Source organism: Geotrypetes seraphini, chromosome 7 (assembly GCF_902459505.1).
Source record: "Geotrypetes seraphini chromosome 7, aGeoSer1.1, whole genome shotgun sequence".
Lineage (NCBI taxonomy): Eukaryota > Metazoa > Chordata > Amphibia > Gymnophiona > Dermophiidae > Geotrypetes > Geotrypetes seraphini.
This window is the reverse complement of record NC_047090.1, coordinates 139977319-140004325: the sequence shown is the minus strand read 5'-3', so window position 1 is coordinate 140004325 and position 27007 is coordinate 139977319. Positions and strand designations below refer to the sequence as shown.

Here is a 27007-nt window from a genome sequence, read left to right as displayed (position 1 = left end):
TCAGTCACCCTTATTTGAGCTATCATTAGTCTTAAAAAAAACAAAAAAAACTTATTTAGGTAGAAATACTATTGCACAAACAGAAAACTTAATTGCTTGGTGTGGATGTGTATGAAAAAAATATAAAACGATGAAAAATAGTGTTAGAAATGAAAAATAACAATTTTCTGATAAAAAAAAATTCAAAAACATATGTAAGAAAGGCCAACTAATGAATTGATCAGAGAAAAACAGGCAGCACCTAAAAACCAGTTGAATCATAAAAAATGAGTAAAAATGGCAGAAACAAAATCAGTGAGACATGTACCAAGCTACCTAAAAATTTTATTCGGAGCTTGTTTTTTTAAACTGTATAGTTCTTTTAACCAGACCTCCGACAGGCAGATTTGCCAAAAGACGGCCTTTGTCGGGTCTAATAAACTGAGCAGATTTCCCTGTCTTGAAGACCCTTTGTGCTTGTCTACTTCCAGTCTATTACTATCATACCAACAGATCCTAACCAAATACAGAACCAGGGATCCCAAAAATTGAACTGTAAACCCCAAGAAGTTAAACTTTGCATGTACACCACCACTAGAGAAATAAATAGAAATGCATTTCCTTTACTGTTGAATATAATACAAAGATATCTGTTATGCACATTTCCTAAAACTAGCCGCTGAGGTTAATCCTCCATTATTAATATCTTTGCATGATGACAGTATTTATTAAATGATTAAAGATCTTTATAAGAACATAAGCACATAAGCATCGCCTCTACTGAGTCAGACTACAGGTCCATCATGCCCAGCAGTCCGCTCCCGCTTCGGCCCCCCAGGTCAAATGACCTGTAAGTCATTTATTACTCTAAAGCATTCCGTATTGCATAGTACCCCTCTATTTGTACCCCTCAATCCCCTTTTCCTTCAGGAACCTGTCCAGTCCGATTTTGAATCACACAATCCCCCTTTGTTCTACCACTTCCTCTGGAAGCGCATTCCAGGTGTCCACCACCCTCTGAGTGAAGAAGAACTTCCTGGCATTTGTTCTGAATCTATCTCCCTTCAACTTTTCCGAGTGCCCTCTAGTTTTTGTTTCCCCGGCCAATCTGAAGAATCTGTCCCTCTCCACTTTCTCTATACCCTTCATGATCTTGTAAGTTTCTATCATATCCCCTCTAAGTCTCCGCTTTTCTAGGGAGAAGAGCCCCAGATTGCAAAGTAAAACTGATAAGAATATTTGAAGATCTGTGCAAGAATATTTGATGATATAAAAATAACAAAAAAATAAAAAAAGTGTGTTTGCTCTGAAGCAAGGATTCTATACTGATGACATTTCTTAAAACTTACATATTTCATTTAATACATTCAAAATAATATGCTTTTTTCTTCCTTTGTTGTCTGGACTTTTTTTTTTAATTGTGCCGATTCGTTTCTCTTTTGCTAATTCTCCTTCAAGCAGCTACTGTCCATTTGTCTTTTCTCCTCTCCCATTCTGTTCCCTCACTACACCTATCTTTGATAGATTGATTTTTCTTTAGCTCTTTCCTCTCTTTATTTTCTTTGCTACCTCTCTGTTCACTCAAGTTTCACCCTCATTCTCATCCTTCTCCTTTTTACTTCTTACATTACATTAGTGATTTCTATTCCGCCTGTGCCTTGCGGTTCTAGGCGGATTACAAATTAGAAGAGATCCGGACATTACCGAGAGAATTACGTAACAATGATTACCAACTATCAAATTCCATCTTTTTCTCTCATCCACTAGGTTTCCCATTCTTCATCTCACTCATTCAAACTCTTTCTTTCTTTCTCTTCTCCACCCCCACATCTAACATTTCTTCCTCTTTTACCCCTTTTCCTCTTGTACAACATCTTTCTCTTCCACCTCAGCTCTATCAATATTCCCTCTCTTCAACCCATGTCTAACAAGTCTCCCTCTTCCCCTACACCCCATGCATCTCTTCTCATCCTACTCCACATCCAGCAAATTTCCTCTTCCCCTACACCCTGTGCAACCTCTCTCCTTCCCACCTCATGTCGAATAATTCTCCTGCCCTTCCGCTCCACCACTCCATGTAGCATCCCTCCTTCACACCCAACCCCAAGCAATTAACCCATTTCTCTTACCTCCCCCATCTGCATCCCCTCTGTATTTCCCTACTATGTATTCTCAGCTAGTCTTCCACCCCCTGCCCCCTACCTTCACATATTTTCTATGGAAGGGTTGCCGGCAGCAATTCTCAAATGCTGCTTACAGCTAACCTGGAAGATCTCTCTCTACAGTGTAACACCTAAACAGGAAGTTGAGTCAGTGGGGGCGGAACATGGCAGAGGGGAGACTTCTAGGTTGGCTGCAGGCAGAGTTTGGCAATTGCTGCTGCTGCCGGCAATTCTTTCAGCTTACTTCCCCATATCAGCAAGGTCAAGAGTGCAGAAGCGTTGAACGGACCCTGTGCCTGAACTGGGAGACCCAGGCCCATCCATGGCTATGCCTCTGCTGGTGAATTGTGTTTATATGGTCAATAAGGGCCACCTCTTTGCAAAGGTTGGTGCTCCAAAGATTCTGAATACTAAGGATGATAATGCAAAACTAAGCCTTCTGTATTTAAGGATCCTTAGTTATAGGAGAAAAATACTTTCCAACTTTATTAGACAATGGAAAATGCTGAATGGCAATTTCAAGCAGACATACATTTAGAAACATTGAAAATCAAAATCAGAACAAGAAATTTCACCTAGAAAAAAAAAAGGGATCCTACTTTATTTTTATTTAGCATTTGATATACTGCCTTTACTGAAAATTGAGGCCAGAGCGGTAAACATACATAATAAAAACAGAGATTGGGAAAAGAACTCCAATTTAGACAGGAAAGTTAACACTGAACAAGAGCACTCAAACTACGGAGTAAAAAAAATCCCTTACAGGATACATGGCCCCAGGGAAAGGTTTTAATCCAAGTTTCCACCCTCAAAGGCCTGTGTGAATAAATGAGTCTTCAGTTGGAGGAAAATTGGCAGGGCATTCCAGAGTAAAGAGGAGAAATAAAAGAAAGCTGACTGGCATGTAGACTCTAAATGTGCATGCAAGGGAGGGGAAATGGATATTCTTTTCTCATATAATGAAAAGATTGTATAGGTTGAATTTAAAGATGTGATTAAATTTGCAAGATAAGGTGGCCATATTTGGAAGAGAGTATGAAGAGTTAGTGTAAGTACAATGAAGAGTGTATGCCCACACTTTTTTGGCTTGCGAGCTACTTTTAAAATGACCAAGTCAAAATGATCTACCAACAATAAAATAAAAAAAACAAACCACAAAGCACACTGTACACAGAGAAAATGTTAATTATCATTTATATTGAGGGTTTTTTTCAGAGGTCAAGGCAGATGACTTTAAAATATGCAATGTCACCTCAGTAACAACTATACAAAAATACACAAATATATCCCTCCCTTTTTACAAAATCGCGATAGCGTTTTTTAGCGCAGGGAGCTGCGCTGAATGCCCTACACTGCTCTCGACGCTCATAGGCTCCTTGCACTAAAATCCACTACTGCGGTTTAGTAAAAAGGGGGCCATAGTGCAAAATATAGACAGCAGATATAAATTCACAAAACGGACACATTTTGATCACGAAATTGAAAATAAAATCATTTTTTCCTACCTTTGTCTGGTGATTTCATGACTCTCTGGTTGCACTTTCTTCTTCTGACTGTGCATCCAATATTTTTTCCCTTCTTTCGGCCTACCTGCATGCTTTGTCTCCTCCAGACCTCATTCCATTCCCCAACCAACATCTCTGTCCTTCCATGAGTCCAACTTTTTCTTCCTCTCTCCCTGCCCCCCTCCCCTTTCTTTATGTCTCTCTGCCTGTCTTTCTGTCTCCCTGTATCCCCATGCCACTGCCAGGGCTGTCATTTGGGAACAGGCCCCCAAGCCACCGCCAACTTCTGGGCCCCCAAGTCACCGCAGATGCCGCCGTTGCCGAGTTCTTCGTTTTCTGACACTGCAATAGGCCAGCAGCTATCTCCCTAATGTCAATTCTGACATTGGAGAGGAAGTTCTGGGCCAGCCAGGCAGCGATTGGCTGGCCCAGAACTTCCTCTCAGATGTCAGAATCGACGTCAGGGAGTACGCTTCTGCAAGGAGAGCTTGGGGCGGCGGTGGGTGATTTAAGGGAGAGGAAGGCTGATCGGCCCAGTAGATCGCGAAGGCAACGCGAGTCAATCACATAGCCCGGGATGGGCTCCGCAATCGACTCGCGTTGCCTTCGAGATCTACCAGTCGATTGCGATCGACGTATTGGGCACCCCTGATTTAGGTATAGGGATCAAAACAATGATTGATGTTGATTTTGGATATATATCTTTGTCTAAGCATATGTTAAAGGATGCCAGCCATCACATAAAATCAGGAGGAGGAGGAGGAGTAGTCCCCAACCCTGTCCTGGAGGACCACCAGGCCAATCGGGTTTTCAGAATAGCCCTAATGAATATGCATGGAGCAGATTTGCATACCTGCCACTTCTATTATATGCAAATCTCTCTCATGCATATTCATTAGGGCTAGCCTGAAAACCCGATTGGCCTGGTGGTCCTCCAGGACAGGGTTGGGGACCACTGCTCTAGCATGTTAGCTGGACAGATATCCAAGCAGCAAAATTTTGGGGAGATCCTTTTTAATAGGTTAGAGACTTGTTGTGGGGTGACAGCAGAGAACTCCTTCCAGCTTCTGTCAGTTGGTATTCCTTTCTCCCTACTGTCATTTACAATATTTGTTTCGTTGCAGTCTTCCACGGTATGTGTGAAAGACTCCTTCACTATTCTAATTTTTTCCTGAAAGTAACTTGCCATGCTAGCTTGAGTGTATCTCATTTAAAAGTGCAGTAATTGCAGTTTCTGTACTGAAGTCTTTTCTGAAATCTGATTGTCTTGGATGTAGAACGTTTGCCTGTTCTTAAAAAATTTGAAAGCTGTTTTAAAAACAATTTTCTCTGTGAACTTGGAAAGGAAACAGAACAGACAGACTGGTTACTAATTATTGGGATCAGAAGGATTAAGAGAAGGTTTCTTTAAGATTAGAAAACTGTCCTAGTCAGACCAAGTAGAAGGTACTAAAGCGATGATAGACTAGTATTGATCATTGTGAATGCCAGAGGTAGAAAGCAATGAGGTGATATGTTGATCCATTCAAAAGGGACTGGATTGAGAGGAGAGGTAGTTTTCCTCAGTGAAAGAAGTTTTTGTTAAAGCTGTAAGAGCAGGCAAAGTAAAAGAGGTCCTGGAATGTGTACCAATAAAATTCTTGATGTTACTACTTGCTTAGAGTGACTAGGAACTAACAATGTCTGTTGGAAATTTGAGAGACTTGTTCTTAAGAGTATTTTTGCGCCAAAATCTATTGCCAGAGCATCTGGACCAGGACACGAAGAGGGATCAGTTTCTGATCTAAGTATAGAAAACAATACTTTTGATGGGTTGGATGAATTTCTTAGCATACAGGAATAAAAAGTCTTTTTAGTCAACTTTAGCTGAGAATTAAAGTCTTGCTGCATACCTTGGTAATTTTGTAAAGCGTCAGGGATTTTTTTTAGCCAGAGGTACTCTGCTCTTCTGAGCTATCTCTTTAGAAGGTGTAGTCCTGCATGATATCACCTATAATTGTTATTGTGAGAAGATGAATGGGAATTTGTATTTTGAGAGGCTAAATTGTCTAGCGCAGAACCAAGAACAGCATTCCAAGAAACAGTCTGCTCATCAAACGACTGGGATAAGAAGTTTGGTGAATAGAAAGAAAACAAAGGAGTAGATGAGGAGATATCAATTTTCCCAAACTTTCTAAATTATGAGACCTCCTCAATACTGCTTGCTGGGACTAGTCAATGGCCTGGGTAGTAGGTGGCAACAATGGATTAAATGGCTAGACCTAACAGCAGCATGCAGTGTTATAACAGCTCAATGGAAACAATCTAGTGGACCTTCCTTGGACGACTGAAGATTGAGAGTGAAACTCTTGATGGAGATGGAGTGCCTTATGGCTCTACAGAAAGGACTTATGAACAACATTTAACAGTGAGTACACCTTGTCACTGCTGAGTACGTTCTAGAGGAATTTTTAAACCCTATATATAATTATTACCAGTTCACAAATATAATTCAAGTACAATTAGAGGACTTAGTAAAGCATTAATAGTATCTATTCTCATTTTTGACTCAATATTTTCTGGTGGGTATACTGAGCTAAAATTAGTTTACTGGGACTTTCTAGAGACTATCTTAATAGCAAATGTTAAGTCCACAAAGTAAAAAACATTATAGCACTTAAATGAGACAAATGGAATAGTTATATTTTATTTGATAACTTTCTTTAAGTCCTACCGGACCAATCCAGACAAGCGAGTTATGGATAGAGACAGAGGGAAAAAAAGTAGTCCTATATAATATGATCCTTAAGGATATTGTGCAGCAATACAAAGCTCAGTATTTTAATAGACAAAACCGTGGCACATGTCTGTACTGCCATTACAGACCATACATTTGAGGCAGAAAGCACAGTTACTTACCGTAACAGGTGTTATCCAGGGACAGCAGGCAGATATTCTTGACTGATGGGTGACGGCACCGACGGAGCCCCGGTACGGACAATTTTAGAGTGATTGCACTCTAAGGACTTGGAAAGTTCTAGCGGGCCGCACCGCGCACGCGCGAGTGCCTTCCCGCCCGACGGAGGCGCGCGGTCCCCAGTTAAGATAAGCCAGCTAAGAAGCCAACCGGGGAGGTGGGTGGGACGCAAGAATATCTGCCTGCTGACCCTGGATAACACCTGTTACGGTAAGTAACTGTGCTTTATCCCAGGACAAGCAGGCAGCATATTCTTGACTGATGGATGACCTCCAAGCTAACAAAAAGAGGGATGGAGGGAAGGTTGGCCATTAGGAAAATAAATTTTGCAAAACAGATTGGCCGAAGTGTCCATCCCGTCTGGAGAATGCATCCAGACAATAATGAGATGTAAAAGTATGAACTGAGGACCAAGTAGCAGCCTTGCAGATTTCCTCAATAGGCGTGGAGTGGAGGAAATGCACGCTGCCAGCCAATTAGACAACGTACGTTTAGAAACAGGATGTCCCAATTTATTCGGATCAAAGGACAAAAAGAGTTGAGGAGTTGATCTGTGGAGCTTAGTACGCTGCAAATAGTAAGCTAAAGCCCTTTTACAATCCAAAGTATGTAGAGCCTGTTCTCCAGAATGAGAGTGAGGTTTTGGAAAGAAGACAGGCAGAACAATGGATTGATTGATATGGAATTCAGAGACAATCTTAGGGAGAAACTTTGGATGTGTACGCAGAACCACCTTGTCATGATGAAAGACTGTAAAAGGTGGACCAGCAACTAGTGCATGGAGCTCACTGACCCTCCTGGCAGAGGTTAGGGCAATAAGGAAGAGGACCTTCCAAGTGAGAAACTTGAAAGAGGCAGTAGCCAAAGGTTCAAATGGAGGCTTCATTAAGGCGGAAAGAACCAGATTGAGATCCCAGACTACAGGAGGGGCTTTAATAGGTGGTTTCACATTGAAAAGACCACGCATGAATCTGGACACCAAGGGATGAGCTGAGAGAAGTTTCCCCTGAACTGGCTCATGAAAAGCAGCAATAGCACTGAGGTGGACTCTGATGGAAGTAGATTTGAGACCAGAGTCAGACAAAGAAAGTAGATAATCCAACAAAGTCTCCACTGCAAGGAAAGTGGGATTAAGATGATGAAGAAGACACCAGGAAGAAAACCGTGTCCATTTCTGATGGTAACATTGCAGAGTGGCCAGTTTCCTAGAGGCATCCAGAATGGAACGAACAGGCTGAGACAAGAGTATCATGTGCAGTCAGCCCGAGAGAAACCAAGCTGTCAGGTGCAGAGACTGAAGGTTGGGATGCAGAAGGGTTTCCTGATGTTGCGTAAGCAGAGAAGGAAACAGTGGAAGAAGAATAGGCTCCCTGGAACTGAGTTGAAGTAGAAGGGAGAACCAATGTTGTCTGGGCCATCGTGGAGCAATCAGAATCATGGTGGCTTGTTCCCTCTGGAGCTTGAACAAGGTTCGTAACATGAGAGGCAGAGGAGGGAAAGCATACAGGAACAGATTGGACCAATCCAGAAGAAATGCATCCGCTGCCAGTCGGTGAGGAGAGGAGAGTCTGGAGCAGAAGTGGGGCAGCTGGTGATTGTGAGGAGCTGCAAAGAGGTCTATCTGAGGAGTGCCCCACTGAGCGAAGATAGACTGTAGAGTGAAAGGATCGAGCGTCCACTCGTGAGGCTGGAGAATTCTGATGAGATTGTCCGCTAGGGAATTCTGTTCTCCTTGAATGTAGATCGCTTTCAGGAACAAGTGGTGATCTGTGGCCCAAGCCCAAATCTTCTGGGCTTCCTGGCACAAGAGGCGAGATCCTGTCCCACCCTGTTTGTTGATGTAGTACATCGAGACTTGATTGTCGGTGCACAGCAGGAGTACTTGAGGAAAGAGAAGATGTTGGAAGGCCTTGAGGGCATAAAACATCGCTCTGAGTTCCAGGAAATTGATGTGATGCTTCATTTCCTGGGCTGTCCAAAGACCCTGAGTCTTGAAGTCGTTCAAATGAGCGCCCCATGCATAAGGGGAGGCATCGGTGGTGATGACAAGCTGATGAGGAGGTAGATGGAACAGAAGACCTCTGGAGAGATTTGAGGATATCAACCACCATTGTAGAGACTGACGAAGAGATGATGTCACAGATATGTGTCGTGAGCAAGAATCCGTCGCTTGGGACCACTGGGTAGCTAGGGTCCATTGAGGAGTGCGCAGGTGAAGACGTGCGAATGGTGTGACATGAACTGTGGAGGCCATGTGACCCAAGAGTATCATCATTTGCTTGGCAGAGATGGAACGTTGAGGAAGCACCTGCTGACATAGACATTGAAGGGTCTGAACATAAGAACATAAGCAATGCCTCTGCTGGGTCAGACCTGAGGTCCATCTTGCCCAGCAGTCCGCTCACGCGGCGGCCCAACAGGTCCAGGACCTGAGCAGTAATCCTCTATTTATACTCTTCTATTCCCTTTTCCAGCAGGAAAATGTCCAATCCTCTCTTAAATCCCAGTACTGTATTCTGCCCTATAACGTCCTCCGGAAGCGCATTCCAAGTGTCCACCACACGTTGGGTAAAGAAGAACTTCCTGGCATTCGTATTGAATCTGTCCCCTTTCAACTTTTCCGAATGGCCTCTTGTTCTTTTATTTTTTGAAAGTTTGAAGAATCTGTCCCTCTCTACTCTCTCTATGCCCCTCATGATCTTATAAGTCTCTATCATATCCCCTCTAAGTCTCCTCTTCTCCAGGGAAAAGAGACCCAGTTTCTTCAATCTCTCAGAATATGAAAGGTTTTCCATCCCTTTTATCAGACGTGTCGCTCTTCTCTGAACTCTCTCGAGTAACGCCATATCCTTCTTAAGGTATGGCGACCAAAACTGGACACAGTATTCCAGGTGTGGGCGCACCATCGCCCGATACAGCGGCAGGATAACTTCTTTTGTCCTGGTTGTAATACTCTTCTTGATTATACCTAGCATTCTATTCGCTCTCTTAGCAGCTGCTGCGCACTGTGCCGTCGGCTTCATTGACCTGTCCACCATTATCCCCAAGTCCCTCTCTTGGGTACTCTCATTCAATAACATCCCTCCCATCGTATAGTTGTACCTCGGGTTTCTGCTTCCCACATGCAATACTTTACATTTCTCAACGTTGAACTTCATTTGCCATTTTGTCGCCCATTCCCCTAGTTTGTTCAAGTCTCTTTGCAATTCCTCACAGTCCTCTTTAGTCCGAGCTCCCCTAAATAGTTTGGTGTCATCTGCAAATTTTATTATCTCACACTTCGTCCCTGTTTCTAGATCATTTATGAATATATTAAATAACAGCGGCCCGAGCACCGAGCCCTGCGGAACACCACTCGTGACCCTCCTCCAGTCAGAGTAGTGGCCCTTCAACCCTACCCTTTGTTTCCTACCTGCCAACCAGTTTCTGATCCATCTATGTACGTCTCCGTCCACCCCATGGTTCTTCAGTTTCCGGAGTAATCGTTCATGAGGCACCTTGTCAAAGGCTTTTTGGAAATCAAGGTACATGATGTCTATGGGGTCACCTATGTCCATCTGTTTGTTAATTCCTTTGAAGAAGTGTAGTAAGTTGGTTGGACTGAAGACGGTTGGAAGGCAGGAACGCTCTCATGAGGACTGTGTCTAACACCGCTCCAATGAATTGAAGCCTCTGAGTGGGGATGAGATGAGATTTGGGTAAATTGATCTCGAACCCCAGGATCTGCAGAAACATGATGGTTTGATTGGTGGCTAGGAGTACAGCCTGAGAGGAATTGGCCTTGATTAACCAATCGTCCAGGTAAGGAAAGACCTGAAGGTGGTGAGAGCGTAGAAAAGCAGCCACCACAATCAGACATTTGGTGAACACTCTTGGAGAGGATGCAAGACCGAAGGGGAGCACCTTGTATTGGTAATGACAGTGATTGATCATGAAACGGAGGTACTGTCTGGAGGCCAGATTGACGGGTACATGAGTGTATGCCTCTTTGAGATCGAGGGAGCATAGCCAGTCGCTTTGATGGAGAAGAGGATAAAGAGTTGCCAGAGAAAGCATCTTGAATTTCTCCTTGACCAAACATTTGTTGAGATTGCGAAGATCTAGGATGGGTCTGAGATCCCCTGTTTTTTTGGGGACCAGAAAATAACAGGAGTAGAATCCCTGCCCCTTCTGATCTAGAGGAACTTCCTCTATGGCGTTTAGGAGGAGGAGGGATTGAACCTCCTGAAGGAGAGAAGATTGAGAGGTGTTCATAGCAGACTCTCTTGGCAGACTTTGTGCAGGACGTGTCTGAAAGTTGAGAGAGTAGCCATGGCGGATGATGTTGAGGACCCACTGATCCGATGTGATGTTCTCCCAACGGCTGATGTAACAAGAAAGACGTCCTCCTATGGGTCGAGGGAGATGGGCAGATGGTGGAATACTGGCTATGCTTTGGAGAACCACGTCAAAAGGGTTGGGTAGACTTTTGTGGTGGAGGAGGCTTCACCTGTTGCTGCTGGGCTGGCCTAGGCGGTTGTCGCTGTTGTTGGCGCTGACGTCTAGGCTGTTGAGGAGCCAGTGGCAAGGGACGGGCAGCATAGCGGCGCTGGTAGGCGGATTGTTGGCAAAAAGGCCGAGCAGGTGGAGTCTTTTTCTTAGTCTTCAGGAGAGTATCCCACCGAGTCTCATGGGCAGACAGCTTTTGTGTAGTGGAATCCATGGACTCTCCAAAGAGCTCATCACCTAAGCAGGGAGCATTTGCTAGGCAGTCCTGATGATTTACATCGAGCTCTGAGACTCTGAGCCATGCCAACCGACGCATGGCAACAGACATAGCCGTGGCTCTAGAAGTCAATTCAAAAGTGTCATAAATTGACCTAACTAGGAATTTTCGTAAATGGAGAAGAGAGGAAGAACAGGCATGAAAAGCAGATTTCTTGCGGTCAGGGAGGTACTTTTCAAAAGCAGCCATGTTTTGAATGAGGTGCTTTAAATAAAAGGAAAAATGAAAAGCATAGTTCCCTGACCTATTGGCTAACATGGCATTTTGATATAAACGTTTGCCAAATTTGTCCATGGCCTTTCCTTCTCTGCCAGGAGGGACTGAGGCATGCACACTAGCTCCCGCTGATTTCTTAAGTGTGGATTCTACCAAAAGAGACTCATGCGGGAGCTGAGGTTTGTCAAAACCAGGAATGGGGATAACTTTGTACAAGGAGTCCAATTTACGAGGAGCTCCTGGTACAGTCAGCGGAGTCTCTAGATTTTTATAAAAAGTCTCCTGTAAGATGTCATGGAGAGGAAGTTTGAGAAATTCTCTTGGAGGCTGGTCAAAGTCCAGAGCATCAAGGAATGCCTTGGATTTCTTAGACTCAGCCTCCAAGGGAATAGAAAGAGATTCACACATCTCTTTTAAGAAAGAGGTAAAGGATGTGGAATCTTGTTTAGAAGAGGGATCTGCAACAAGTTGATCCTCTTCATCAGAGGAACACTCACCCTCAGACAGAAAAGGGTCTTCAGAGTCACCCCACAAATCAGGGTCCCTAATATGTGAGCTACGGTCTCGAGACTCCGGAGTGGAGGGTTCCAGGTTTCGGGTTTTGCGCGCCGACTTACCTGACCTCATAGACACGGTACCGGGAGATGTGACATGCTGCGTCGGCACCGAAGTCTGCACCGCCTGGTGTTGAGCTCTCGGTTCCGGTGCTAAGATTGGCATCGAAGTCGATGAAGCAGTGTGGACCGGTACCGACAAAGTGGATGCCGATAAAAGGGGGCGCTCCACTGTCGGTACCGGTGGCTCAGACCGGACCGGGACTGGAAGGCTCGGTGTCAAAAGTGCGGGAAGGAGTTGTTGCAACTGCTCCTTAAGTTGCACTTGCAGGACAGCAGCAATCCGCTCGTCCAGCGAAGGCACCAGTACCGCCTTTTTCTTCTGCGGTACCTGTGGTGCCGCTCTACGCTCCGAGGATGAGGAACCCGATGTTGAGGGGCTCACCTCAATAGGAGCGGAGCGCTTCCGTGGGCGCCTCGAGGTCGGCAGGACTGGACTCGCTGCTACTGAGACCGGAGGACGCTCCAACGGGGAAGGCTTCTTAGCCGGCTTACCTGCGGGATGTGACGCCGGCGCGGTATTGCGCGGTGTCGATGAAGTAGGTGCCGACTGAGATGAGGCCGATGTCGGTGCCGGTGCTGCGGAATCAGACATCTCGGCGCCAAATAACAACCGCTGTTGGATCTGGCGGTTTTTTAGAGTTCTCTTTTTTAAAGTCGCACAGCGGGTGCAGGTGGACGCTCGATGGTCAGGACCAAGACACTGCAGACACCAGTTGTGCGGGTCTGTGAGTGAAATTGGTCGAGCGCACCGCTGGCACTTCTTAAACCCGGGTTGAGGGGGCATGAAGGTAAAAACGGCTTCTGCCAAATCGAAGGCCGAGGCCTCGATGGTGGCAACAGGCCCCGCCGGGGCGAAACCAAAAAAATGAAAAAGAATACAAAATTAGGTTTTTTGTTGTTTTTTTTTAAACAAAGAAAAGAAAAGAAAAAGAAGGAAACAATATTTCCGAACAAGTTTACGCGAGCGGGAAGGCGTAAGGAACAAAAGTTTTCAACAGCCGTTGAAACGTGCGTCTTCTTAGCTCCGCGGAAACTAAGAAACTGGGGACCGCGCGCCTCCGTCGGGCGGGAAGGCACTCGCGCGTGCGCGGTGCAGCCTGCTAGAACTTTCCAAATTCTTAGAGTGCAATCACTCTAAAATTGTCCGTACCGGGGCTCCGTCGGTGCCGTCACCCATCAGTCAAGAATATGCTGCCTGCTTGTCCTGGGATAAATAATGTTACACAGACAATGACAATATTATGGCATAAACTCAACTGATAGGACACAAATTCACTAAGTCAGGAGAAGAAAACCATGAAGTATACAAGAAGAGTATGAGGCAAACATAATGAAACCTATGAATGAAAATAAGAGAAAAAAGAAACAAATCAAACTGAGCTCAAATACAAGTAGTCAGGGAGGGCTCCTGAACTGTCTGGTAGGACTAAAGGAAAGAAAGTTATCAGGTAAGACATAACGTTTCTTTCCTTTGCATCCTACCAGACCAGTCCATATAAGTGGGATGTAGCAAAGCAGTTCCCAGCTAAAAAAAGGGGTGGGATTAAAAGATAAAGACAAAAAAATAAAATAAAAATCAGCCCACTGCTTTAATGTCTGACCTTAAGACAACAGCTCCAAATTGCAAACAGAAGGCAAAAGAGAGAAACAACAAAAGGTGAGATATTCAGCTTGATAAAGGAAGGTGAGATAGCATGAAAAGTTAGCCAAGTCAACTTGAAACAGGGAACCATATTGTCAAGCTTGATTCAGGAAACCACTGCATACTGTTCAAGAAAGGGACCTGTGGAAGTTATCTGCCAGCCTAAGCCCAGCTATCCATACCAGCAAAAAGGAACCAGAGCTATTAGACTAGGAAAAGAGAAGTAAGCTATTCGGCTCAAGAAGGAGCACAGACAACTAATTTAAGAAAAGAATAGAGCTATTGAGGCTAACAGAATAGAGCTATTAAGTCTGAACAGAGAGCTGACCTACTCAGCTTGAGAAGAGAGATGAATGGCACAGTACAAAATGAGATATGTAACTCAGCCTCATAAAAGGAGTTAAAAAACTACTGAATCTGTGAAAGGAGTTACCCAGATTAAGAAGACCGTCATGCCAAGAAGTCCGAGAGCGCTGTGCTATGCCAGATGAACAAAAAGGAGGCTATTTAAAGGTAAAGGGGTTGGGACTTGATGCTTTTTCCGTGTGGTTACAGTCAAAGCAGTTTACATATTTTAGACACACTTAGTTTGTACCTGGGGCACTGAAGTGTTAAGTGACTTGCCCAGAGTCACAAAAAGCTGCAGGAGGAATCAAACTCATGGTGCCGAGGCAGCTGCTCTAACCACTAGGCCACTCCTCCACTTCACTCCACTTGAGTGGAGAAGTTATGCTCTTCATAAGAAGAGAATTGAGCCATTTTGCTGACAGCTGAGCTATGCAGTTAGAAAGGGAATTGAAGCAGTGAGATGGGAGGTCCTGAGCCACAAAATCCCCTCCTTCCCTCGAGCCCTGAAATGCTAGAAGCGGCAGCAGGCCTGAGCCTTGAACCCCACCTCCCTCCTAACCCAAAGTACCAGCATGACAGTGGTCCTGAGCTGCAGATCCCCCCTCCTTCAAGCACCTAAGATCCGAATCAGCTGAGACGGGAACTCCCCTCCCTCCCGCCCTAAAGCGCCAGCATGGCAGTAGTCCTGACCCACAAAGCCCCAAAGAAGCTGAAGCAGGCGGTGGTCCTGAGCTGTGAATCCCCTCGCTCCCTTCCTTACCCAAAGCGGCAACTAGCCATCAGGAGCCAGTGCTCAAGCAGGATGCTCCTGGCCAGCCCCAGTAGGGTATTTCCTCTGAAGTATCATTTCCAATGCATCAGAGGACAGTCCCTGCCGGGACTGGCCGCAAGCAGCCTGTTTTGAGTGCTGCCTCGGGTAAGGAAAGGAGGGCCCAAGGGGGTTCATAGTTCAGGACAGCCACCTGCTTCTGCTGCTTTGGGACCTGAGGGAGGGAAGCGGGCTTTGTGGTTCAGGACCGCTGGTGCGGGAGGGAGAGGGGAATTGAGATCTGTGTTAAATAAGGTTTCTAACACACTCTTAATCAACCAGAAAAACAATTATCTGGTATCCACCAATCCATGGGTGCTGGATAACTGAGAATCTATTGTATTGCAAAATTAACTTGTATCTTGAATCAAATTACCAAATGTCCTAAAGAAAAGCCATTTTCCTAAAAAAGTATTGAACTATACTTGAGTAAACAGTGTAAACCTATTTTTAAAATGCTGAATTTTTGCAGTTGCATAAGAAATGTAAAAGGGTTGAATCGCACAGATAATTAAGTCACAATACTAGAAATAATACCACTAATGAAATATACAGGGAAAAAAGGATCATATTTCCGCTCCCAAATCAGCTGACTGAAATCAAATGGAAATGAACCCAAATTAATAATTGCTGTTTATAGTAACACAAAGCCAGTCCAGCGCATTAATAATTTCTGGCGGCTTATTTTCAAGTCATGGTGACATTCTTCAGGGATCTTACGTAGTCTTATGCTTACAAGAGCAACAATCCAAATTCTCTAACTAGTACTACAAAAGCTCAGCGCTGTCCTATTTCATAACATTGGTGATGCAGTTTATCAGTACAACAGACCTCAGTGGTGACTCATTTCACACCAGGTATCATCTCAACCTGTGATTCATCCATATAGTCCAGTGGTCTCAAACTCAAACCCTTTGCAGGGCCACATTTTGGATTTGGCGTTACTTGGAGGGCCACAGAAAAAAATAGTTAATGTCTTATTAAAGAAATGACAATTTTGCATGAGGTAAAACTCTTTATAGTTTTTAATTCTTTCCTTTTGGCTAAGTCTTAATAATAATATTGTAATTTATAGCTAAAGAGATATGATCAAGAAACTGTTTTATTTTACTTTTGTGATTATGATAAACATACCGAGGGCCTCAAAATAGTACCTGGCGGGCCTCATGTGGTCCCCGGGCCGCGAGTTTGAGACCACTGATATAGTCATAAGTCTGAGTATCGTAATTTAATATTTTTATTATTATCAATATGTACTAAAACATCCAACTTCTACATACTTTGCCGTTTAAGGTATAACAATTTTTATTGGTTTGCAGAACAAAGTACAAACAGGCACACAGGCATGGCCCAAAACAGAAAAAAGCCCCAAACAAGACCAGGACAAAAACTAAAATACAACAGCCTAAACCCCCACCCCTCTCCCCCTCCTGGAGCAGGAATGAGCTCCAGTATACAACACAAGGAAACAAAAGGGTACAACAGCAATATAAAAGGACCACATCCCTCCAGGTACAGCGCATATCCAAACAAAGCAAAACTTCACAAAGGCGCCCTATTACAGCAAAGCTAATATGATAAGGGAAAAAACCAATACCGCAATGAACCTAACTATAATATTCCCCTCCACCCAACCCAATTCGATACCTCAGCAAAGGACTCTGAAAGCCTAACGAGACATACTTTGCTGTTTAAATGTACTTATCTTTTTGCCTGATCAATTTTGTAGCAATTCCCATAAATCAGGACTCCCACAGCTGACATGGGCCATGTTTCACAATAGCTGTATCAAGAGTCCTGCTATACATCAAAAACCCTGAGCATAACCGTGCAACATTAATGGTTCTGTAATTGTCATACATTTAGTTTAAAACTGCTTTAGTTCTCTCTGGAATTAAAAATTCACACCTATACTGTGGCAAACAGCAAAGCACCAACAAGTATTGAGAACCAAGCTCATCCAGTGCCTACCGTCTGACTTGATGAAATGCAGTGGATGTGGTTTTCAGTGGTTCGCAAAGAATAAGCCTGTAGGAACTCCTCATCCTAACTTCCTCCAGCTAAGGCATGCTTGTCACAACCAGGTAATCTTATCCTGATGAAAGCAGTATTTTCTTGATGTTGTCTTTACTAATGAAAAAAGATTAACAACATGGAAAAATTAGGTTTACCTATTTATTCACACATACACTTCTCCCTCCGTATTCGCTGTGATAGGGATTAACAGACCCATGAATATAGAAAAACCGTGAATAACTTTTTCCTATGTTATTTGCTGTTTTCTATTAAAAACCATCGTGAATATGGTGAAACCGCAAATAACATGGTGAAGAAAGTGCTGGGAATCAGCGATTTCTCTATGCAAACTGATATAATTGGGGGGAAGAGCCAGCAAACTAAAAACCACAAATAATCAAAACCGCGAATGCTGAAACCGCAAATACAGAGGGAGAAGTGTACTAGTTAGCAGTGCAATAGCATCATTGTCTTATCCTATCTTTACAGATTTCACTCTTCAGCTGAGAAGAGACCTGTAGAAAGAACCAACGAACATTTTTTTCAAACAAATCAAAATATTATTAGCAGCTGATCAATTTGTTAATGCTGCTACCATATGAAGTGAACTGAATTATAGAATACAAACGCAAACTGTCATCAATCTGAACGGATGAACTAGTTGATTTAGTTAAATGTTTCTTACTAACAGTTCATGTTATAGGATTTTAAAAAGAGCAGCTACAGAGATGCATATAAGCTTACAACTGTTTTAATCCTTTACAAAAATTCAGCAAGCTAAGGAAAGTGAATCAAGGAATAAGGGTTTAAAAGTTAATAATTGAAGTACAAGTTGACAAAAGATAAATTTAGTGTGTTTTGCTTGCTTTTCTCCAGAGAACAGAAATGATGGTAAAAGCAAAGGAATATTATTTGACCAAGTTAACCATTTACCAAAGCAGGTTGTTCTACCTGTGGCAACTTTCCAATATTCATTTAATTTTTATGATTTCTTAGAGTAAAATGAAAAAGAAAAAAGAAAACTGCTCAACACTTGAAGGGTCTACAAATATTAAAGATCAATCAAAAAATGAAGTGTTCACTGATCTAGGTACTACTGAACTAAACATTTGACTTGTTTCTACAGCTTTACAGGATGTTGATTCGTTTTAACAGCTCCACCCAATGCCTAGCCAAAACAACTCCCATGGAATAAAATCTGATGACTCACTGGAAAAATCAAACTGATTCATATTCAGACAGAATGCCTATAGTGTAAATCAAGATTGTCAGGTATTCTGCAAATGAGGGAGTAGTCTATTTAAATACAGTATTGTCTTAAGCTGGAGTACTACAACCCCACAATACGTCCATTAAAAAATTGCACTTTAAACTATTCAAGACCAGAATAATAAAATACCTTGTATGTAGTTCCTGGTGATGTTCATCATTAGAATTTTAATGATACAGACTGGAGGAAAAGTCCATAGTCTCTTATTGCAACAGACATGGGGGAAGCCACTGTTTGCCCTGGATCAGTAGCATGGAATGTTGCTACTTGTGACCTGGATTGGCCACTGTGAAGATGGGCTACTGGGCTATAGACCATTGGTCTAACCAGTAAGGATATTCTTATGTTCTTTTGAAAAGGCTGAGGTATACAAACTCAGTACAGTTCACATTCTGCTTAGATTAGCATTGAACTACTAGATAAAATATGATTCCTTGCTCATATGAACATAAGAGTTGCCATACTGGGAAATAGTAAAGGTCCATCAAGCCCAGTATCCTGTTTCCAACCTAGGTCATGAGTACCTGGCAAGAACCTAAAGAGTAAAACAGATTTTATGCTGCTTAACCTAGGAATAAGCAGTTGATTTTCCAAAGTCCATCTTAATAATGTCTTATGGACTTTTGTTTAAGGAAATTATCCAAACCTTTTTAAAACCCTGCTAAGCTAACTGCTTTCACCACATTTTCTGACAACGAATGCAAGAGTTTAATTACACGTTGAGTGATGAAATATTCTCCAATTTGTTTTAAATCTACTACTTAATAGATTAATTGCATGCCCCCTAGACCTAGTAAGTTTGGAAGAACAAACAAGCAATTCACACCTCTACCCATTCAACTCCACTCAGTATTTATAGACCTCCATCAAATATTCTCTGAGCTTTCTCTTCTCCAAGCTGAAGAGCCCTAGCTGCTTGCCTTTCCTCGTAGGGAATTTGCCCCATCCCCTGTATCGTTTTTGTCACCCTTCTCTGTACCTTTTTTCCAATTCTGCTATATCTTTTTTTTGAGATGCGGTGACCAGAACTGTACACAGTATTCGAGGTGCAGCTGCAACATGGAGCGATACAAAAAGCATAATATTCTCATCTTTGTTTCCCATTCCTTTCCTTAACATTCTATTTGCTTTCTTAGCTGCCACCGGGTGTAACAAACATTATTTTGCAGCACATATAAGGTAAATATGCTATAACCATAATACTGAAGGATGGAAAAACTTCTCTCAGCATATGTGATTTTTATGGCCTCATAACGTCAAATGTAGACCTCAACATGCCTTTAGCTTCATCTGAAAAGCGATATTTAATATGTGTTTTTTAAAAACATACTAATCAATTGACTATCCAGACAAAAATTAAATAAAATCGAGAACACTGGGATTGGGTGTGGTGAGCAAGGGATTACAAAATTGAGCACTTTAACTTCTGTTGTAATATATTTATTTGCCACTTGATAAAATATCCTACCATCATGGTATATTACTTATAGGGGACCATGAAGAGGAGATATACTAGCCCACTAATGGAGATTAACAGTAATCTAAAATAATCCACAAAGGGTGTATACAGTCACAAGTGATCCACAGGATAGACACCAAATAAGGTAAATAATAAATATGATCCAACACGGGTTGTTTCGGCAAAATAAAAATGCCTTCCTCAGGGGTCTTATAGGGTCCTTGGCTATCTTAAGTATAAAAACATAAAAGTTACAATTCCCCCCCCCCCCCAAGTAGTTAAAAAGCTACAAATAAGCAGCACATCTCACAAGACTACAATGTAGGCTGTTGGCATCTGAGGACAGCAGGTAGATAGATATTCACACACGAGTGACATTAACCATGGAACCTGGAACAGACAGTCAAAAAGTATACTGCCACTTTATGCTTTATTCAAGGACAAGGAGGCAGCATATTCTCACATATGAGACTCCCTAGCTGCCAGGAACATGCTTCTGAGAAGAGGGTTGGAGGGAAGTTGGCAAGCAAGTGGTTTGCCCAAACCGACAATCTCTTCTGGAATGATTTTCTAAACAATAGTGGGATGTGAAGGTGTGAATTGAGGACCAGGTGGGTTGCTTTTGCAAATGTCCTCAATGGGAGTGGAATGTAGATGAGCTACTGAAGTCACCAATGCTTGAACTTTAAGTACAGTGATATTGCCTTCAAGCATCAGCCCAGCCTGAGCATAGCAAAAGGAGATACAGTCCACCAATCATGAGATGGTTCTCTTGGTGACGAGATTTCCTAGTTCGAATGACAGAAACAGTTGAGAGGAAGTTCTATGAGCTTTGGTCCGATCCAAGTAATAAGCCAGGGCATGTTTACAATCCAATGGGTGGCATGCAGCTTCACCAGGGTTGAGAATGTAGTCTTGGAAAGAAGGCAGGAAGAACTATAGACTGGTTTAGATTAAATTGATTCAACCTTTGGGAGGAACTTCAGATGAGTATGAAGAACTACCCTATTATAGTAGAATGTTGTATAAGGTGGATTTGACACAAGTACTTGAATTTCACTGACTTGGCATGCAAATGTAAGAGATATGAAGAACATTACTTTCCAAATGAGATACTTGAGATATGAGGTCGAGAGTGATTCAAAGGGAGACTTCTTCAGAGTGGAAACTACCACATTAAGGTCCCACACCACAGAAGGAGGTTTGAGAGGTGGCTTGGTATGATAAAGGCCTTTCATGAATCTAGAAACAAAAGGATGCAAAGACAATGGCTTTTAGTCTCATGATGTATGGAAAGTCCTGATAGCACTGAGGTGAACTCTGACTGAAGTAATTTTAAAAACCAGAGTTGGAAAGGTGCAGGAATTAGTAAAGAACTGATGATAGAAGGTATGGATTGATTTTTCACTCCGTCAAAAATTACAAAGACTAGGGGACACTTGATGAAGTTACAGGGAAATACTTTTAAAACCAATAGGAGGATAATAGTTAAGCTCTGGAACGCATTGCCAAAGATTGTGGTAAGAGTAGATAGCATAGCTGGTTTTACAAAAGGTTTGGACAATTTCCTGAAGGAAAAGCCCATAGTCTGTTGTTGAGAAAGACATGGGGGAAGCTACTGCGTGCCCTGGATTGGCAGCATGGACTATAGCTACTCCTTGGCTTTTGGCCAGCTACTAGTGACCTGGATTGACCACTGTGAGAACGGGCTACTCAGCTTGATGGACCATTGATCTGACCCAGTAAGGCTATTCTTATGTTCTTAATCTGGTTGTACTTGATTACTACACTTTGCCAAGGATAGATAATAGATCATCTAGTGTGTCATCGGGGAGGGGGGAAGCTCTGTAAATCAGCACGATGGTGAGGTCTCTGTTGTGACCCATTGATAATATGAGGCTTTCTAGTAAGTTTAATGTGATTGCATCTATTAATCTCGGGTTGAGATCAGATTTAACAATGGGGGCTACCCCATCTACTCTAGTGCCCTTACACGAGCAGGCTAGAGCTTGGTAGCCAGGGGGGCAGAGGAGACCTAGAGTAGTTCTGTCATTCTCTCTGAGCCAGGTTTCGATGATTAGGAGGATGTCCCACTTGTCCACAAGATCTCTAAGAATGACATCTTCGTTGTTTACAGATCTTGGGTTTGCAAAAGCAATCTTGAGGGGTTTTGGTATTTGTAATAGAAGAGTGAGGGCATGTTCTGTGCTCTAGGGCTACATTGCGAGGGCAGTGGCTCAGGTCATCGTATCTACCTTGGCCTGTAATGATTGGGCTGGAGGAATACATGCTATCTGAGAAGAGTGTTGACAAGAGGCAGGAGAGCAAGCAGAGTTAGCAGCATTTGTATTGGCATGGGATTCACAATAAACAAATAGTACACAAAAGTGAGTCAATATCTGAACGTGAATTTCCACAGGTTTCACTCCCTCTGCCCAAAGAAAGCACACTACTGCACATTGCTCTTCAACAGTACAATCTTGCTAAAGGTCAAACGCTATACTGTACTTGGACAAATTATCCAACATGCAGTGTACGAGTACAAATGTTACACTTTGCTAGCTCTGTTCCAGTTATCATGTTAGTTTAACAATTGCCTTTAATTTTTGATTTGCCCTCTGTCAAAAAACAGCAATGCTTTTAGTCCCATTTATATAAAGTCAATTATGTGCTCGTTTATGCAACAGAATTGAAAAACAAAAAGATTTTAATAAGTAGTGTTACTGCTCATTTTCTGAGTATTAATGGAAAAGGCAACATCTCATTCCTATTATTGCACCCTTTTATTTATATTAATGACTCATGCTGTTTTTAGACACTATCTGAGCTGTCAGAAGTCCCCTCAAATCCTGCCAAAGTACACATATGCAGCTATTCAGAATAATAAATGTTACACTGATGCAAAAAAAAGTTTAGCCAAATAAAATGGGTGGATACTACATTAAACAATTTTGGGATCTGTTAATAGGCTACAGGAAAACATGACTAATGCAGATGAAAAGCTGACTATCTTCAACTAAAGTAAGCCTTGAAAACACAAAACTTGCACTAGTCAAACAGTATTAAAGTGTTCAACCTCATATGTGTTAATGAGAAAGTCTATGAATACAGACATCTACAAAAAAGGTACCGTATATACTTGAACATAAGTCGAGATTTTGGAGCCAAAAATGGGGGGGGGGGGTCTCAGCTTATATTCGGGTCAGTGATCACCTGCCCCCCTCCCAGACCAGCTGCAGGCCTCCGCCGAGCCTGCCATCCAGAGAACTTGTAACAGTCAATCAACAGCAGATCTCCAAGGGGCAGGAGTGTGGGAAGGGCACTCCTGCTCATTGCTGGATCACCGCGGATTGTAAAAGGTACGCGGAGGAGGTAGGTAGGTAAAGGAAGGGAGTGTCAGCCAGAAAAGTAGACAGAAGGGATCCCTCCTGTACCAGCCCACCTCTGGACCACCAGGGATTTTAAAAGATACATGGAGGAGGCGGGAAGGTGGATAAATGTTTTTTGAGTCAGCCGAGACAGGAGGCGGGAGGGATCCCTTCTGTCCCAGCCCACCATGTCTTACAACAGGCCCGGCAGAGGCTTGCAAGGCATCAGGAGGGAGGGAAAGAGTGCAGAACCTGGCATGGCAGGAAGTGTGGGGGGACTGGGTGCAGAGCCTGGCATGGCAGGAAAGGTGGGGGGACTGGGTGCAGAGCCAGGGAGGGAGGAGGGCTGAGTGCAGAGCCAGGCAGGGCAGGGTGAGGGTGCAGAGTCAGGCAGGGCAGGGCACTTGAACATTAAATACACACACACACACACCCTCCCCCATTTATATTCGAGTCAATCTTATTTTTTTGGGGGAAAGGTTACCTTGGTTTATATTCAGGTCAGCTTATATTCAAGTATGTAAGGTACATCTTCCCATTAAATTCTGTTTTAATGTGTAAACTATACTAGAAATCATTCTCCACAATACATTGCTGCAATAATCTTATCTACGGTATATAATGGTATGTCTTGTATGTTGTAAGGGGCTAACAGGGTTTGTTGGATTGGTGCGGTATAGGAAGAGAATGTCATCAGCATAAATATGAAATAAAATAGCGAATCTTGGATGAGTGTTGCCTACAGATTTAGGAACCAATTAAACAACAGAGGAGAGTAGGACAGAGCCTTGTGGCTCTGCAATGCAGAGGCTGCGTGGCTGATTCTGAAGATGAGGTAACAATTGAAAACAATCAATCCTGAAGAAAAGACTGAAACCACTGAAACTCTATACTATACACTTTTCTGAGCTCCTTGCAATATCCCATTTTGTTTGTACTGTATTTTCAACTCCAAATGCTTCCTTAACTACCTAAGAAAATATTTCATATGTATGTTATTATGTTGACATTCATTACTCTAATCACAGGAATATTTTACTATACTTTTGTGCATTTTTAATTGAACATTTTATTTTAATAAGTACTATGTTGACACCTACTACTACTCTTTAATTTAACCTAGTTATTCTAATTATGTATTATGCTATTTGACCTTTTTATTATGGTCCTACTGTCACTATAATTGTAACTTACCTTTGTCCAACTACACTTGCTGTTTACTGCCTTGTAAATTTTAGTCTTACTCATTAATTTTTTTAAAAAATTCCTGCTAGACCAATGGAGTCTGCCCCCCCAAATCAGGAGATAGAGGAATTCCCTTCTTTAGGCAAATATTGAGTGACCTCTCTCAAATCCCTTTATTTCTAGAGACAAGTCCTAAAATATCTCTTAGTCTTTCTGGGTTGCTGCTCCTTCTAATATTTCTTTTCACAGCATGTAGTTAGGCATGCATACAATAATGTTTCTTGGTCAGTTTTCTTTCCTCAGCCCCAGGCTGCAGTGTCCCCATTCCACCTTTCTTAGCAGCCAGCCCTCTGCAGCATTAAGTCACCATTGAAGAATGTCCAGCAATTTCCTGGGGCACCCAGTACAATCCTTGAAAGGGTTTGACTTGAAATCTTCTGCAGGTTATTGCGATGACTGAGAAGTGGGAGGAACTGGAAGGCTGCTCACATTTTGCATGTCCCTCCCCCAAGTGATATGGGCACCTTCAAGCATCTTGAACCTCTTTTTTCATTTGCTCCATCTTCTCCTCCACTATCTCTTATTTTCCACTGTTTCTGACCTTGTGTTTCAGCTCCTTGATTGCTTCTCAGCTTGTGGGTTAAATCTGCCAGCCATCTCTTTGCCTATTTGGTCTTTTGCTTCTGCCTCTTCCCCTGTATCACTGTCAACTGAGCTGCAGCATACTAGTGCTGCCCGATTCAGGAAAAAATATTTCGATTCAATTCAGCCTATTGAATCAATTTTTCAATTCGATTCTCCTGCCCAATTGGGTGTTTTTCCTAAACATCCTAGTGGGTTCATTTTATAGCCTCTTCACACACTCCACTCCCCTTGCCTTCTCCTACCCACACTGGTGCTGTGGTGTAAACAAAATAAACAAAAAATACTTTTCCTCTCTCTGTTAAATCCTAGCTCACGTTTGCTGTCTAATACCAGCTCTGGCAGGATACAAATTTCAAATCGACACATTGTAATCACAACACAGAAAATAAAATTATTTTTCTACCTGTTGTTGTCTGGTCATTATTCAAATCATGTTGGTTCCAGGCTCTGCAACAAACGTCTTCTGATAGCTCGCTTACCAGGGTCTCTTGCCCATTTGTAGTTTTCTTCTTTCTCCGTGGTAACCATCCATCTTCTATCTCTGTCCTCCCTTTTCTCCCCCTGGAGGTCTGGCATCTTTTCTTTCTTTCGTCTCTATTCCTGTAGCGATGGACCCCACCATCCCCAAATCCACCATCTCTCCTTTTCTCAACTACCCTTTCATCCAGCACCACCCCAGTTTTCTGCCTGTGTACCCCTTCTTATTAGGAAAGGAAATTTAAAAACATGTGACATGCTTTAAAAGAATGTCCAATATGTGTTAGAGAATTATCAGTTTATACTATGTTTTGTAGATATTTGAAAGCTTTTTTAATTTAAAAAATATCTGAAAGAAGTATAGGTGGAACATTTTTAATTTTTAGCTAGAAATATATTTTTGGCTATGTTATATGTTTTTTAATATGTATTTTGTTAGCTGCATTGAACCAATATAGGCTCTATGATTGTGATTCATTGAATTTATATTTCCCACTAAAGAAATGCTTGTGTTGTCTTTGATTACTCAGTTTTAGTACAATCTAAAACAAAATTTTTTACAAATAACTTAAAAAAGCTTTCCTATGTTGAGTTCTGTAATCTTGGCCATTGTTACTTTCCACTGCAGATTAGGTTAGGTTTATTACATTTGATATACTGCTTTTCCTGACAACATGACAGAGCAGTTTACAAAGTAAGAAACAAATGCCATTCTTTATGGATAGGGCCCCGCTACCCTTGGGTTGCTGCAGAAAGAACAATGAATAGCTAAAATCAATATACATTGAGATTCTTGATCTGGATATGCCTGTTAAAAAAAATACAATAGGTCTTCAAAGTGGATTTAACACGACAGAATGATTCTTCTGGCCCATGAGATACAGAAAGCAAATTCCAGAGAATGGGAGCAATAAAAATGAAAGCACTATATTGAGTGGAATCTAAATGGTGTTCTCTGTATTCACGGGGGATGCGAGCAGACCATAGGCGCGAATAACTTTTTATATGTTATTTGCGGTTTTTAGAAAACGTTGTCATTTTTATTATTGAAACCACAAATAACTTTTCTGTTATTCGCGGTTTTTGAAATAAGCCACTATTACTACTATTGAAATTTGAAAATTTTTATTATACAACAATACCGGTACAGTAAATCTTGGGGCAAAAAAAAAAAAAAAAAAAAGGTCAATTCTGAGAGTTCAATACAGTACTGAGAATTTAGGGCTAATAGCAGGCAAGCAGTGATTCCCATTGATTTTCTCCATGCTTGCTGGGAAGAAGCCTTTCTCTCTATGGATGCTGGGAAGCAGCGTTTTTCCTCAATGCACACTGGCAAGGAGGGAAGCAGTGATTTGTGGGAGAAAGCATGGTAGCAGCGATTTTCAGAGTGAATGGTAAGTGATAAACTTTATCGGTACAGTAAAAGGAAAAAACTTTAATGATGATGTAATTTTTTGGGGGGGGAGGAGTCAGCAGCCGAATAATCACGAATAAGCGAATTCGCATACGGAAACCACGGATAAGGAGGGAGAAGTATATATAGGTGTTGTACTACATGCAAGGTGCGACTTCTTGGGATTTTGGTTTAA

The 27007-nt window shown here is 42.4% G+C and overlaps 1 protein-coding gene across 9 annotated transcripts in view; it reads right to left on the bottom strand.

The window, feature by feature from the left end:
• The window catches only part of FBXO34 (F-box protein 34), a 79740-nt gene that overhangs the window by 11943 nt on the left and 40790 nt on the right, over positions 1-27007 (bottom strand). For 7 of the 9 annotated variants that reach the window (XM_033952454.1, XM_033952453.1, XM_033952451.1 and 4 more), the window contains one exon: positions 16970-17128. The exons of the other annotated variants lie outside the window; for them this stretch is intronic. In XM_033952454.1, the coding sequence (XP_033808345.1) occupies positions 16970-17043 (74 nt within the window). In that variant the 5' untranslated portion in view covers positions 17044-17128. The remainder of the gene's footprint in view (positions 1-16969; positions 17129-27007) is intronic. 9 annotated transcript variants of the gene reach the window in all.